The sequence below is a fragment of the Numenius arquata genome, chromosome 2, assembly GCF_964106895.1.
Source record: "Numenius arquata chromosome 2, bNumArq3.hap1.1, whole genome shotgun sequence".
Classification (NCBI taxonomy): Eukaryota; Metazoa; Chordata; class Aves; order Charadriiformes; family Scolopacidae; genus Numenius; species Numenius arquata.
The window spans coordinates 69,248,830-69,265,020 of NC_133577.1; the positions used below are offsets into that span (position 1 = coordinate 69,248,830).

Genomic DNA, 16,191 nt, shown 5'->3' on the forward strand with positions numbered 1-16,191 from the left:
AAAACAGAGTAAAAATTATTTCATTAGTCTGGTGGCTAAAAAAATTGAAAAGTAAAGAAACCAATGAATAACATGAAGAAATCTACTTAAAAACAGAGCATACAATCTACACAATCGGTCACTCAACCTGCCAGTCAGGAAAGATGAGATTTCATTTGTTTCAAATGTATTACATTTCTAGACTCATATCTCAGATGCCAGTTTTTGTTGCAGTTTTAATAAATGCAGAAGAGGTTATCTAGGTTTCTCTAAAAATAATTAAAAAACCCAAACTAAACAAAACAAGATCTCCAGAAATAAATTTATTAGAAAATTAATGACCACAAAGGTGGCCCATTTAGGTTTTCAGAAACATTTAAAAAAAATATTTATTGTTACATACTGTTAAATATGTTTAGAAGCAAAGTTTTGTCTGACTTCCTTTTGTTATAGGACTCATGCATTTTCTGCCTATAACTGCATAATAAAATAATTACACTGTTAACTATACATTGCTTACAACAAGTAGAAACATGAGACTAGAAGCCAGAGACTTAATTTATTAACACTTTGCATTTTCCAGTCATGGGTGTTTTGAACAAAAGCACATAAAAGTCCAAGCACTTCCATGTCAGATACATAATTCATTTCATATTGTTACCAACAGCCCCTCCCCAAGATGCAACTGACACGAAGCTTAGCTGATCAGCAAAACCAGCCACATATCGTTTCCAATATAACTGTTTTTCTGCTAATGAGTATGCAAAAATAGCAGCCGACCTCTTCCAGGAGTCTTGCTCTGAGCCCATATTTAGCCTCTCAGTTTGTGGGCACATCCCTTTCAAGGACAGGTTCCCACAGAAGTAAGATCACCGCTGGCTAACTTCAAGTCTTGAAGCAACCAAGGTTATCTCTTATTTCAATAGTTTTTGATGTCGGAAATGCATCACATACAAAAGTGTGGAAGCAATACGAAGGAATTCCACATACAAAGGAATGATGAAGCCCAAAACACAGGATAAAAAAAAATTAAAAATATACATATGTTTAAAAATTCTTTCAACTGAAGCATCTAGTTCTATTTCTCATCCCATTATTTTTGGTGAAATAAAGTTTGGCATAGTTACATAGCACCAGCTTGGCATCAGAGGGAGGCAAAAATGAGCTCAAAAAATCTGGCTGGATTTTATAGTGGGTGGCAGAGCAAAAATAACAGAGAGAGTGCCTCACATACGAGTGTAGGGAAGGGGCAATTTTACCCTTTGCAAGCTGCTGGGTTAAGGAACACTGTTGCTTTCTTCAACGGCATACTCGAAGGGATCAGCTCATTGCCAAAAGCCTAAATGAGATAAAAAGAGCAGAGTTCAGTTTATCTTTTAAGCACACTGGTAAAACAGTTCAAAATAATGCATCTCTCCAAATGTCAATGGGCTTTCAAGCCTCACGACACCCAAATTACTTCCATCTTCAGCCATTGTATAGGTCTGCTATTCAAGGACCTCCACTCTTAGCAACACCTCACACCACTGCCACAAGTACTTTTTAGCTCATTTTTACAATTCCACTACTATTTCGTTTTTGTCAACCTCTGGTTTTTCGTCATGGGCAGAGATCCAGGGAAACTATCCTTGACTCCAAGGTTAGTTGATTTTCCTTCTTTATGTAATTCTCATACACATGCCAGCCACCTTCTTTCTGCATCTTTTTCCACTTCTGTGCTTCATTTCTTGTATCTCTTCTACTCATTTTTGTATTTTCTATGCTTAAGTTTTTGAAGATATGGAAGATAATCATCAGAGAATTTGCCCTGACCTATAAGCAAGCTCACTGTTTCTCAGACACTTTTTCTTCCTAATGTCTCCGTATTAAAATCGCTGAAATTCTCTTCAACTTTTAATCTAATTCTGAATAGGTGCCTCAATTTTAAATTCTTCAAGAGTTACTCCATACAGCCTCTTGTACCTTTTAGCCATTTATACCTATTTCCATAGCTTTTTAGCACAGGAGAGGCAAGAAAAGGCAAAGCTTCCACACATGCTACTTCCCACTCTGTAACCCCCATTTAGATCACCTAAAGGCATCTTCACTACCACACCAAATCAAACTGGTTTTGAGTACAAGGATGACAACGAATTCAGCAGTACCACCCAAAAGCCCCAGAAATAAAAGCAGGAACAAAAGACTACTGCGCTGAACTACAGACAAGAGTCAGCTGTCCCCGTTGGGTTTTTTTCCCCCTTCATCTTGAAAGTTAATCCCCCTGGCAGGAATTTTTATGTTGAAGAAGGTGGACGCTGTACACAAGGCACAGTAGATTTTAGTGATTGTTGGCTGCTTATATTAATAATTCATTCCACTTGCCAACTTTGCTCAGGTAACCTCAATTAAAAGAAGTGTGCAGCTGGCTATGTTGCTTAAAACATTCAAATTTCTTCTTCAAGAAAGGAAAAGGATGAGAAAAGTTTCTGAGAGTAAAGGAATCTTCAAAGAAAAGGAAACAAATCAATAGCTCTTCAGCTTTACTCAAAAATCAGCTGGAAAACAGACCAACTTCTTTTGTTGCAGGAATTAGGAAATATAGGGGACTTTTAGCATGTTACAGCTGTTAAAACAATTAATTATTTGCTTGGGGGCACAATGTGATGTATTTGCTTGCTCTAAACAACCTAACAAGGCTCATAAAGAATTTATAAGCAATGACATAATCACTTCTTTATGTAATATACTTAGACATTTATGTGACATACAGGGGGATTTCTAAAGCAAATGCTGATTTTTAAGACAGGAAATAAAAAAATAATAGCGCAACACTCTATAAGTCTTTTTTTTTTTTCCAGAGCACAACATAAGGAAAGACAATTTAAAGCTGGAAATTAAAAATGGTTATTACATATATATGTGAAGGTATAAGTTAGGAAAGTTAATGCCTTTTTCAATTCCTTGTCAAATGCACACTTCCAAGTATTGCATTTCTGGACTTTTAAGATAACAATCACTATTTTGCAACTATGAAAAATGCTTTATACAAAGGCATTGTAATGCTTTATGAATACTAACAGAGAAACTGCACCCTTTTATGGAAAACTATCCCTGCTTCACAGAGTGAATTGTTTGCCAGCTAAACAGGACCTCTTTAACGCATGCCCAGAGCTCAAGAACAGCAAGGTCAATCAGCAAGACCACCTTTGCAAACGAATCATAGAATGAATCATAGAATGGGCCGGGCCGGAAGGGACCTCCAAAGGTCATCTAGTCTGACCTCCCCGCAGTCAGCAGGGACACCCCCAACTAGACCAGGTTGCCCAGGGCCTCGTTGAGCTTCACCTTGAATATCTCAAGGGAAGGGGCCTCAACCACCTCCCTGGGCAACCTGTTCCAGTGTTCCACCACCCTCATAGTAAAGAACTCTTTCCTAATATCCAATCTAAATCTGCTCTTCTCCAGCTTAAAACCATTGCCCCTTGTCCTGTCACTGCAGGCCTTTGTAAACAAACTCTCCCCAGCCTTCCTGTAGGCCCCCTTCAGGCACTGGAAGGCCGCTATTAGGTCTCCCCGGAACCTGCTCTTCTCCAGGCTGAACAACCCCAGCTCCCTCAGCCTGTCCTCATAGCAGAGGTGCTCCAACCCCCTGATCATTTTAGCGGCCCTCCTCTGGACCCGCTCCATCAGGTCCATGGCCTTCCTGGACAGTTCAGGAAGTTCACAGTCAGCTAACACTGGCTTATTCCAGACAAGGAAGTGTAAAACATTTTAAATTTGATAAATGGGTTCTTTATTATAGAATCTTTCTATGATCATTTGGTCACCACTGTCATCGTAAACTGGTATTTAAACTCAGACGTGCATGGTGAAGTCTTTGCATGAAGTACTGCTGTAGCAGACAGTTTGACAGGAAGGTGGGTGCCTCATCAATTTGGTATCGCAACAGGCTTAAAAACTTAAAAATCTGATGTAAATATAATAGGAACACTCCCCACACACTTCACTCAGACTAAACGTTTTCTTGGGTAAGTCTGCCTCTGTTTTTTTCCCCAATGCTTACTTACACAGCGCTATAAATGCAAGTAGCATTTTTCAAGCAATTATAGATCGTTATTATTCTGAAGAACATATCAGACATTTAATGCCTTACTGCTGTACTGCTGTGCGTTTTCAAGCAGTATTTGGCACTGATACACCAGTGAGAATGGAAATTACAGCAAGAATTGATTACTAGGCTTTCTGGTTCACTCCTTTCTAATGCAGGCGTCTTCTGCAGGATATTTTCCCAGGCTTTAACCACGGAAATTGCAGGAAGCTCTATTGACAGTGGTTTTGCACTTTCATTTACAGAAATAAGCCATAATGGAATACATCCCATGACTTAATGACTGGAATTAAGAAACAGGAAAGTCAGAATTTCCACAATAGAAGTATCTTCTTGTACCACTCTTTCCTTAGCAGTTACACCTTTTTGATAGCATACACACTTAGATCTTTTAACTTCTCCTTTTATACCATTTCATCAGTGCCTTTTTAAAAAAATTTTTAATTTGGTCAGCATGCTTCAAATACTGAGGTATTAACTGCTATTTTTGGCGATATAAAAAACTTCTATCACTTTGATATTATGCATTAAAAATGAGTATTGAAAACATAAAAGTCAAGAACAACTGATACTATGAGTTAGAAATGCATTTGACTCTGAAGCTATGATTTATGAAAGCAGGATTTCAAGGAAAGATTTTTCTTATTCTTTCATGAGACTTGAGCTCCCTTACATCTATTCTGGCATGAAGTTCCATTGCCCAAATCGAGTTGCTGCGCATATCTTTCCCTCAACAGCAGGCAGGCTAAAATTGGGATTATTCAGGTGCACCACAGAAGCAGGGTAATCTCAAGGTAAATTCTTTAATGAGAAAAATAATTTTCACCATTCTTCTCAGGCCCCAGTACATAGCAATGATGGGAGCAATGTTACACCCTGCAAAATCTCTAAGATCTGGCACGGAGAAGCAGGCTTAGAATTAACTTTATTTGTGGGAGGTAGAAAGACTCTAAAAATCCTACAGCACACCACGAGGGTAACCAGAGCCCATAAGCAGTACCTGTGCAGTGATGTCATCCATGGGGGGCAGCAGCACTCGTGCCTGTTAAAGACTGCTTATTAAGGACAAGATTTCTTTATGGGAATACTACCATATGGGAATTTGTTGATTGCTGGTTGCCCATTCAGGCCGCAAATTAGAAAATCCAATAGTCGGTATACACAGAGAATAATTCTCTGAATACCGGCTTTCTTATAAGTAACCAGCAAACGAGTTGTCTCCATGAAGTTCCCAGTACTTGGGTCTCAAAAGCGCTAGGTCAGTCATCACACTTATTATGACAGAATCATAGAATGGTTTGGGTTGGAAGGGACCTTAAAGATCATTGAGTTCCAACCACCTGCCATGGGCAGGGACACCTCCCACTGGACCAGGTTGCTCAAAGCCCCACCCAGCCTGGCCTTGAACACCTCCAGGGATGGGGCATCCACAACTTCTCTGGGCAACCTGTTCCAGTGCTTCACCCCCCTGACAATAAAGAATTTTTTCCTGATATCTAATCTAAACCTACCCTCTTTCCGTTTAAAATCATTACCCCTTGTCCTATCACTACACTCCCTGATAAAGAGTCATAGAATAGAATCATAGAATTGCCTAGAATTGGAAGGGACCTTTAAGATCATTTAGTCCAACCATCAACCTAACTCTGGTAAAAAACAACATCACTAAACCGTTTCACTAAGCATTATGTCAACCCGTCTTTTAAATACGTCCAGGGATGGCGCCTCAACCATCCAGTCCCTCCCCATCTTTCCTGTAGGCCCCCTAAGGGTACTGGAAGGCTGCTATAAGATCTCCCCTGAACCTTCTCTTCTCCCAGGTGAACAATCCCAACTCAGGGAGGGTTCTCTCAGCCTGTCTTCATAAGAGCGGTCCTTGATAAAGTCACTCAGGATCGAATAGACAAGGACAAGGTCTCTCCGGCTGAGCAATAACATGAAGGGATTTGCACTGCTTCTGCTGGTTGCAGTGGATCTGAGATTTCAGTCTCCTGTCTTATCAACAAACCATCTTCCGACCAGAACTTTACTGACAGGGAATAATCACACCTGCGGAAATGGAGGTCTGGGTAGCTACAAGCAGTAACTAAGATTACCCCAATGATAACACTGCACCATCCATCCCAACAGCAGTCAGGGCATGAAAGGTACAGTACCCCGGCTGCAGGCTGGAGGCTGCATCCACCCTTTGGCACTTCAGCAAAAGAACACAGATGGCATCATTATAAGGCTTGTCACGTAGAGAGGGCCCGCTGGGAAAATCTCAGGAGCCCTGCACAACCAAGATAAGAGGGAGATTTTAATCTAATTTTATCACTTTAAACGGTATTACCTGGGCTTCTTGGCATGCAGCTCTTCGTACCAGGTTATCGCTATTAGGTAAGACAGAAAAGAGAGTGGACATTAGGTTGTGTGAGTTTAAAACAATTTGCTCATTTTTAAAATGTAGGTACATACTCTTTTTATACATGCTTTAACAGCACCAAAATAAAAAAAATACAGGTTCTTTAAGACCTATTTAACACATTTTAAGGATGAGGCACACCCATTTAAGCACACATGCATAATTTTTTTCTGCATGTGCACACTAACACCTTTTCTAAAGAAAGGCAGAAAACAAAGATGAGGATGCCAACTGTGCTGAGATTACATAAACTACAAGACACTGCATAACTGTGATTTAATTTTAAAATGCTACATAACTGTACTCCATCCAGATCTAAGATGTGGGTTTTTTCAAGATTAATACTGCCTGTCATTTACACTGAAGGTACTTACCATTCTGGCAGTATAGAAGAGATTTAGAGTAGACTTAAGTGTAACTTTTATGGACTTAAATCTTTGTGCATTATAATCGTGAACACCCTGCTCCAACAGTTTGTAAGCCAAACCCATGTCAATGCAGCACCTACCACCCACCTAGGTCCGAGTATGGCCTAAAGCAGTACCTCAGAGAGGTGACAATTAGTCAACTCACCTAAGTGACGTTTAAAACTAAAGAAGAAAATATCAGTATTAGATATGCCACTGATGGTCATTTCAGAAAGAAATTCCAGAGTAAGCCTTGTGCTTGTCATTGGTGACAGACAGCATTAGCAATGTGGTAAGCAGGGTATAGTTGGCAAGTAAACTGGAGACAGAGCTACGGTGTGAGGAACAAAATTCTGTTCTTCCCCAGACCAAAAAAAAGCCCTATTGGCCCTTGCAGACAAAACAAGGAGTCCTGTTCCGCAGTGTCCAAAGTCTCACCCGTCCTCTAGATACCAGGCACTCCCCCTCCTTGCTAAAACCAAAAATATCCTTCAGCTTGCCCTTGCCAATAGCTGGCAAGACAGTGTATAATTGTCTCAAAAATATCAAGTACAAAAAATCCAATTATAATCAGACCACCAAAATGAATACACTACAGCAATTAAAAGGATTCAATGATGAAAAACAAGCGACTAGGAAAGCAGCACACTCCCGCCACAAAGCATGGCTCATCAGGCCAAATCCTGCAACGGCAATGGCAGAAGAGAAGGCAAGGCCTTGGTTGGACCTCTGGACCCAGACACGAGTGCCATCTACTCAATTCCATGATTTTACGCTATTTAAGCTGCTCTCTTTGGCATCACCAAAAGATGCTGCAATGCCATAAAAGGAGAAGTAGGGCTACTTCAGGTGAGATATAGAGTTAGGTTCTAAGAAAATAACTCTACAGCAAAAAAGCCACAGATCTATTCCTGGTAATAATGAAAAGGTAAAGGAAGAACTCAAGCATGAAAAAGGAAAATATGTGAATAATAACCTCACCAGGACAACAAGTAACCTGAAAGTCTAAAAAAAATTTCCTCAGAAGCGTGCTTTTAACTGCCATGTTTGCTCCTTAAAAATGAAGGACTAAGTCATTGTATTAAGCACCCTGAAATATCACTTAGTGGAGTGACAGACTTGGTTTTGATTGCACCAATACAACGAAAGGGCACTAGTTAAAATAACTGTCTCTGAAAAGGTTTGTGTTCCAAGCTAAACAACATTGTCACAGCTAATTCCAGTTCAATCAAGACAGCATGACAGGCCAAATCCACACTGCGCTGCTGAGGGCATGAGCCCTCACATAAGGACATTTTTTCCCCTTCTGTAACTAGGTGAGGCCAGAGCAAACACAAAGCAATTGCAATTTCAATATGTAAAGTTGAAATGTTATGGGATATCAAGAAAACCCCACTATCAGATGATGGCTGTGCAGTTGACGTTCTTGACAACTGCTGTCCTAACCTTATTAACACACTCTAGTCAAATCCATGTTATCTGTTTACTTCACACTGATGCTGTTTCGTTCAGAAGTCAAGCTGGGTCGCATCGCCAGCCAGCACATCCTCCTGGTGCCCGCCACCTTACGCTGCAGCGTCAATCGCCTTTAAAATGGAGTCCAGCACAACTTTTCAAATGCAAGCAAAAGATACTGCCCTTTCTCTCCCAACCTGCAAAGACCCTCAAAACCACTGTCAAGGATGCAAGCTTGATTCAGCTCAAGGGACTCTTAACCATAAAAATTAGGATTGATAGTTTAGATGTCAACATTTAAGCTTGTTTTTTTCCTGCATTGAAGTATTTACAGAAACAGAAAAAGTCTACGCTGATGCATATCATTTTGTCGTCAAAGGAAACGTTTAGGTTCTGAGACCAGAAAAACCATTTATTATCCAGTATTTCATAGGTGATTTGTCTCACCTCTCCAGTAGCACAGCACCCAGCAGCCCATGCCATCCCAGACATACTCATATGATTCCCACCGATTCAACTAGGACATATACTTCAAAGTCATCTGAGTTTGGCTTAAAGATGCCAGGTAACAACATTTAACTATCTTCACATTTAAGGAAAAAAAAAAAAAAAAAGGCAAAAGTGCGCTCAGAGGGCTGTATCTGAGAGAACAGCAGTCCTCCTTCTGCATCACAGCTCTTACCTTTACTCAGCCCACACAGCTCACCTAAAATACCACAAGTGGGTCCAGAAGTCCTCTGCAGGTGATACCAATTAATAATTACAGCTAGGAAAATGTTATAAAATAACAAAAAGGTAACTTCTTAAAGCCTTCTGTCTTGGTATGTATTAGATTATCAAAATATGTCTGCATACCAGCTCCCAGAGAAGAGACTTTAATAATAAACATAAGATTTTGTCAATTTTTTTGTACTTTATGGACTAGTATTACGTAGTAACAAAGCCTTTTCAACGACACTAGAACAGGAGCCCGTGAAGGCTGAGGGAAATTGCTGCGCTGCCTTAAAGAACACACAGAGATTTCTTCTGACTTGCACCATGTCCACAGCAAACTAAAAATCAATTTTTACTTTACGTTTCCTCTGAGGGCTTACAGACACAGCTCCAGCCTTAAAGCAAAACAGACACGCAGTATTGCATCTGCTGGCCAACCCAGGGCTGCCTTCCCGCTGTGAGAATTAAGCGTCACACAGCTTACAACTGGGCCAACCTGCTTAAGCAGTAAAAAAACTGGGAGAGAGAGAGGAACGAGCAGCGGCAGTGGGGCACAGAAGGAAGAGGATGTCCTAAGCTGACCCCATGAACAGAACTTTTGACTGGTTCCACAAAGATACCAGTCAATCCTGCAAGGCCGGCAGCCACCGCAGCTCAGACTCTTCGGAGAACAGAGCAGGCTTATGGCAAAGCAAGGAACCAATGCAGAAAGCAAGTGTCCAGAGCTCACAACGCACCAGCCGTGTCAAGGTTCCCAGAACACCCGTAGGACTCACTCGAAGACGGGGTGTTCTGATTTGTCTGCAACATCTGCGGTGCAGGCCTGGTCGCCACTGCTTCTGTCCTACATGTTTTCAGCCAGAATAGGGAATTAACACTCTTACATATAGGCACACAGGTCTGCACAATTTAGTATATATGCTCTCCCAGCCGAGACTGCGTCACAGAATCACAGAATGGTTTGGGTTGGAAGGGACCTTAAAGATCATCTGGTTCCAACCTCCCTGACATGGGCAGGGACACCTCCCACTAGACCAGGTTGCTCAAAGCCCCATCCAGCCTGGTCTTGAACCAGGGATGGGGCATCCACAACTTCTGTGGGCAACCTGTTCCAGTGTCTCACCACCCTCACAGTGAAGAATTTCTTCCTAATTCTTCTAGGCATCCTCTGCCTAAGTACCTGAAAGGACAGATCCCATGACGAAAGGTGTGAAATCTATTTCAAAAAGGGTTATCAGGATTAAACCAAAGACTATTAAGTACATTCAAGCAAGAAGCAGCCTAAAAATTCCCCAGTTCAGTGTCTGCATCAAAACACAGAATTTTGTGAAGAGAAACTTCACCAAAGCTATGCATATAGGATGACTCCTCAAGAGTTATAACAGAACTCCTTAAAAGAGATTTTACCTTAGCAGAGAGCATTTTGGCTGCCTCCAATACAGCAAGAGCACAGCATCCTCTTTCCTGGATATCAGCATTTACTTCCAGCTTGGCTTTGGAAGGGCATGAAAGACAAATCTTAGTTTTCAGCAGCTTTAACTAAGTCTCAGAATTGATACTTTGGGGTTTTTTTGACAAAGTTTGATGAAATAAAGTCAGTCACTCAGGAAGTATATGCAGAAAGGTGACAGAGTGAGTTATCAGTTGGCAAACACACAGACACTAACATTCAAATTATAGATAACAATAACACTCGGATTACTGGCAAGCAGTCAAAGGCCCAGACGCCTTGCCAGCGTTTTCTACAGGGAAAGTCAATGCTTTAACATCTACAGAGTAAAACTGAATATCCGAGGAGTCCACTGCCTCATTACAATATCAAGAGTCTTCAACCTGACAAAGTGATGATCACTAACCCAGTGACACCACTATAACAGTCTGTCCAAATCTGACAATCAGTTAAGCTGATGTCCACCATGCCAGAGATTAAATTTCTGCTGATTTGACATAGCTGGTGACTCACTGCACCACCTGGACACATAAAGAAAAGCAGCAGCTCAATTCAGGAAAGGTGACCCAGGACACAAAGGTGAGAGGGCCTTCCAAACTTGGCAGAAATCTTAAAGCAATCATATGGTATTTTTACTTTATCTGTAATCAACATCATGTGTACGTGTTAAATAAAAGTACCTTATTGTATATGAGCACCTATCTGACAATCTGCATAAGCTTTCATCAAGTACATTAAATTCAGTGTCCCTCATACCTGTAGTAGGATATGCTCTGGATTAAAATGATGCTCATACATAAATTCACGCAATCCAGAGAAACTAAAGGGAGACAATCTCAAATGTGACAACACTGAGTTATCTTCTTACTTCTCCATTACTACAAGAGTATTCGCTATCCTAAATAGCAAAGAAAATGGATTTTTAAAACATACTCTTTTATGAGAAAGAATTTTAAGACTCGCTAGGTTTTGTGAGAATAGCAATACGGTTTTAGTTAACAGTAGTTCAACCAGACATAATACTTATCATTTTACACATGAAAAACCTTTGCCACCTCCTGATCGATGTCTCTTTTGAAGAGGAACCTTCTGCTGTATTACATCCTTAAAGCTGGTGAATTACCAGTGGGGGAGAGGGAATCGGCACAAGGTTTTCTCTTTACTCTTCTGTTCATCCAATAACCCCTTACTGTTAAATCAGCCAGTATTTGAACAAACACCTCCCAAGATGAAAGGCTAACACACTGATCCAGAAACTAAATGCTGCATGAAGAAAGTATCATACAAGACTGGGTTAAGAAGCTTCTCGACCTTTACAGTTATCGTCATCCACAACATTTAGACTAACTCGGCGACGAACCATTACACTGCAGTGTCCCTCGTTCCTCTACAGCCTGTGGAACACAAGGGCGTCCACATCAGACCCCACAGCACAGCTGCAGGGTGCAAGAGTGGGACACCCAGGCCCATTTCCAGGCAGGGAAGAGGCATGGGGGACAAGTCTGGGAAAGGTTAACATTCTTCTTGGCCATATTTGTCCACATAGCATCCTCCAAAGTCTTAAGGAAGTACTCCAGAGCTCTTCTGTCCCTATGGTCACGTAGGCACCAACTATAGAAGAGTTGCCATTTATTTTTAGGACAGATTGTTATTTACAATAGCTGCACTTAATGCAGGCATCATAGCCTCTGCATCCAAAAGAAGAATGAACCTTGAGAAGTCAAAAAAGCAAATTATCTTCTCCTTGCAAGAGAAATATCTCAGAAAAACCACGAGGATGGAAAAGCCAAGAAGATGTGGGGGAAAAAAACAAACTCACAACCTTCTTCAGCTGCAAATAAACAAGCAACATCTCAGACAGCTAATTCCAATAAGTTGGAGGCTAATCTAAACTGATGGTGTGCTAAAGCAAGCCCCTTCGTCAGAGACTCCAGTGATGCCAGAAACCGAAGCACAAGGCTTCACTAAACCTTTAATCTGTTCTAAAAGGGCAAATATAAGTCTAGTCAAGTATGTCTCATGCATAGTAATTTAGCACCCGATGTGGATAACAGTAAGTCTCACAGCTCATATGTGGTTCCCTCATCAACCTCTTCAAGCGTTGCCTGCGCTTGAAAAGGTACCTCTCACGCTCCCCAACACAATGGGGCAAAAGGCACCTCTCACGCTCCCCAACACAATGGGGCAAAAGGCACCTCTCACGCTCCCCAACACAACTGGTACATAAACAAAGAAACTGGGGAGAGAGAATGTACAAAAAAAAGCCCACCAAAAGCCACTGACACATTTGGAGGCAAAAAAGAAGCTGCAGAGAGGGATCCTGGCCTATTCCCTGCTGCCCAGCATCCAAAAGGTAAGGCTTTCACTGTGGACAGAGCAGCACAGTAGGGTTGCTGAGACCACCTTTGAATTTTCACATTCTTGCCATCAGCCTCTTCCATCATTCCTCGTTTTTCTATTCCCTGGGTAAAACAATCCTCCACACATATCAAGCAACAGCTAAGTGGCTGCCACTTTTTCCAAACAGAATTTAAATCTCTGAAAGCAGTACTTACAGCTGTGCTGTAAGTCTACGCCAAAGTCACACAGAGCTGTTTGTCATCACAGGATTTCCTATCTTGCATTACCAATGTCTGGTATGGAAATGCTGTATTTTCCCTTCTAGAAAAAAGGGGAGATTTAAGAATGGGATGTGTAAACATTTTTTTCCCCCACTATATCATCTGGATTAAAGCACTGTGCCTATGCTTGGTGCAAATAAACTTTGAACACTGAAATTTGGATACCAAAAGTTCCCTTTTTTGTTTGTTTGCCTTTCCTTTCATATTTTCCTCTTTATTGACTACCATATCACCTACGGTACGCTTCACATTTTCCATGATCAAAACGTGTTTTCACAGTTATTGCACGGGAAATCAATAGAGCTGAAACCAACAGTACACAGGCACATGAATTCCCAGAAAAAAACCAGACATGAAGGGGAGATTGGTTGTGTCTGACGCTACTCCTAGGCCTCCTCAAGTGCCCATTCTCCATATGCACAAGGAGCAGATACAGCCTTTTTCTTAATGCTCGACTTCAGTCGCTCTCTATAGCACCCAGGCCTGACATGCACTCCACTGTCATTAGTACCTGTGGCAACAAAAGGCCAGCAAGCAGGCTGCTCGCATAAGCAGGGTACCTGGGAAGGTCAGAGGCTGCTCTGCCCTGCCAGCCAGCCCCTCATATGAATGGCACCGAGCAATTTCTTCCTCCTCCTTTTGTACATTAAGCTTAGTCTTTTGGCTAAGAGGTATCCAGAATGATAGAACTTCAAATAATTATTCATTTACATTTCGTTATTTTATGTGAATTCAAAGTTCAAGTCATCAGAGGGAAAAGTGGAATGCAAGCTCAAGGATCCACTGACACTACACAAAGGCAACAAAAACCCCCAACCTATTTAGCACAAATACTTCTGCTTACAACACAGCAGTCTACTCTGTACTTTCTTCCTGTCTGTTGGTCCACATAGGCATACACATGAAACCATGACCTTGTCACCACCACTTTCACACAGTTATTCTCCATCTTACCAGAGCCTGCCCTGCAATCAGCAATTACAAGAAAAAAAATACGGAGTGAGATTCTTTTTACTGCTTGCCCTGCAGTTAACAGAGCCTTAGCGCTTCAGGTAAGAAGTAAGCCACTAAAGCAGATGTACCATTCAAAACAAAGACTAATTTAATGCAAAAGTCCCTAGGCAAAAGGAAACAAAGAAGGAAAGTATAACAAACAACATAAACAGATTTATTTTCCTAAGTTTTCCACTGAGGCTTTGGCAGCATTTCAATAAAAGAACACCACAGCTAAAATCATAACTTAACAATTAAAAAGATATTAAGACAGTGACAGAATAAACAGCAGCACCAAAACTAACAAATTTTTAAAATAATTCGGGCGTACTTGCATGTTAGTGAAATGTATTGACCATAATCTTCAAGGACAGGGATTATAACACAAGCCTAGCTATTTAACGATTGTGAAGGAGGATTTTACTTACTATCAGGAGCATTTGCGTCACAGAAAGAGTGGAAATGACACGCTGCTAGGTTCGGCTTATGTTAGCAGTACTGCTGCTGCAGCAGTTGAGGGGCTCCTTCCAGGTAGGTGAGCGACAACAGTGCGGCAGGCACACCAGAGAGGGACAGTGCACAGCTACCGCCAGTGCCACACCTCAAGAAAGGCACAACAGAAAATCTGGCATCTTTCATGAAGTGTGTGGCACCATTAGAAAGAAAAAAAGAAGGTGGGAAAACACACCCACGGGCACACGACCGTCATGCTGCGATGGCCACCTTCTGGGCATTAAGGTGGCTTCCCATTAGCCAGGTACCAGTGGCACCGCAGAATCATAGAATAATCTAGGTTGAAAGAGACCTTTGAGATCATCAAGTCCAACTATCAACCTAACACTGCGAAACCCAGCACTGAACCATGTCCCTCAGCACCACATCTACCCGTCTTTTAAATACCTCCAGGGATGGTGATTGCATTGCTTCTCTGGGCAGCCTGTTCCAATGTTTAATAACCCTTTCGGTGAAGAAATTTTTCCTAATACCCATCCTAAACCTCCCCTGGCTCAACTGGAGGCCATTTCCTCTTGTCCTATTGCTTGTTACCTGGGAGAAGAGACCAACCCCCCACCTCACCACTTGTGCCAGTGGGAAGGGAGGCACACAGCACCTGAATGGCCACACGCAGATGTAGGGCCTCTGGTCTCGTTCATCCTTATAATATTTGTTAACAGCCAGCAAGCCGAGGGCACACACTTGGCTGACAGCATTTTTTAAGTTAGAAGAGAGGAATCTTTCCCCTCTCCAGCTGGCCCCAGAATGACTCAACCCACCCTGACAACACTTTTGTTTCAAACTATGGCCTGAGCTAGCCCCAGACCCACGACAAGGCCGTGGTGGGACGTCCCCAAAAGGCACTGGGCCTTCCTAAGCTCATGGCTGCCGGAAGGGGAGGGAGGAGAGCCCACCCCCCGAGCCGCCGTAGCCCCCTTGCAGGGCAGCCCCTCCATTTTACCAGCCGGGAGGGGACCCGGCCTTAGGCAGCGGGCCCTGGGCACCCGAGGCGAACAGGGCAGCCATGCCCTCGCCGGGCGGTGAGGCCGGTGGCTTGTGAAAGCCCCCGGGGCACAGGGCCGAGCCCGCGGGCACAGGGCTGGACCGGCGGCCTCGCTCTCCCGACCCCCGCCGCCATCCCCCAGCCGGCAGTTACCAGTGCTTCCCATACAGCCAGTGCCCGCCCCAGCTCAGCAGGCAGACCCCGAACGTGGTTTTCTTCCAGTGATTCCTCAGGGTCGTCAGAACTTTCACCGCCCCGGCCATGCCGCCGCTCCCTCCCTTCAGGATGCGCCGGCGGGAACCCAAAGGCGCCGCCGCTCCGCCGCCCGGCCCGGCCCGGCTGGAAACGGCTCCCCCGGCACCGGCGTTCCGGGCTCGACGCCTCCCGGCCCCGCGGTGAGGGTGGGCTGTCGGTGCCGGGCAGGCTCCGGCCCCCGGGCTCGGAGGGATGGAGGAGTGTGTGTGTGTGGCCTCTGCCGGCCCCCACCGCGACGGTTTGGGCCAACCTGCCCCCCGCGCACGGAGCTGGGGGGTGCTGAGGAGATGTCATCCCCCATCCATGTCCCTGTGCCCCGGCCTCGGGC

The 16,191-nt window shown here is 43.1% G+C and overlaps 1 protein-coding gene across 1 annotated transcript in view; it reads right to left on the reverse strand.

Annotated features, from left to right (window-relative positions):
* AGK (acylglycerol kinase) overlaps positions 1-15,922 on the reverse strand; it is a 37,952-nt gene extending 22,030 nt beyond the window's left edge. The window contains exons 1-3 of the mRNA XM_074168106.1: positions 15,762-15,922; positions 6,399-6,438; positions 1,239-1,318 (exon numbers count right to left, since the gene is read on the reverse strand). Coding sequence (XP_074024207.1) covers positions 1,239-1,318; positions 6,399-6,438; positions 15,762-15,871 — 230 coding nt within the window. The 5' untranslated portion in view covers positions 15,872-15,922. The remainder of the gene's footprint in view (positions 1-1,238; positions 1,319-6,398; positions 6,439-15,761) is intronic.
* Positions 15,923-16,191: the final 269 nt, after the last annotated feature.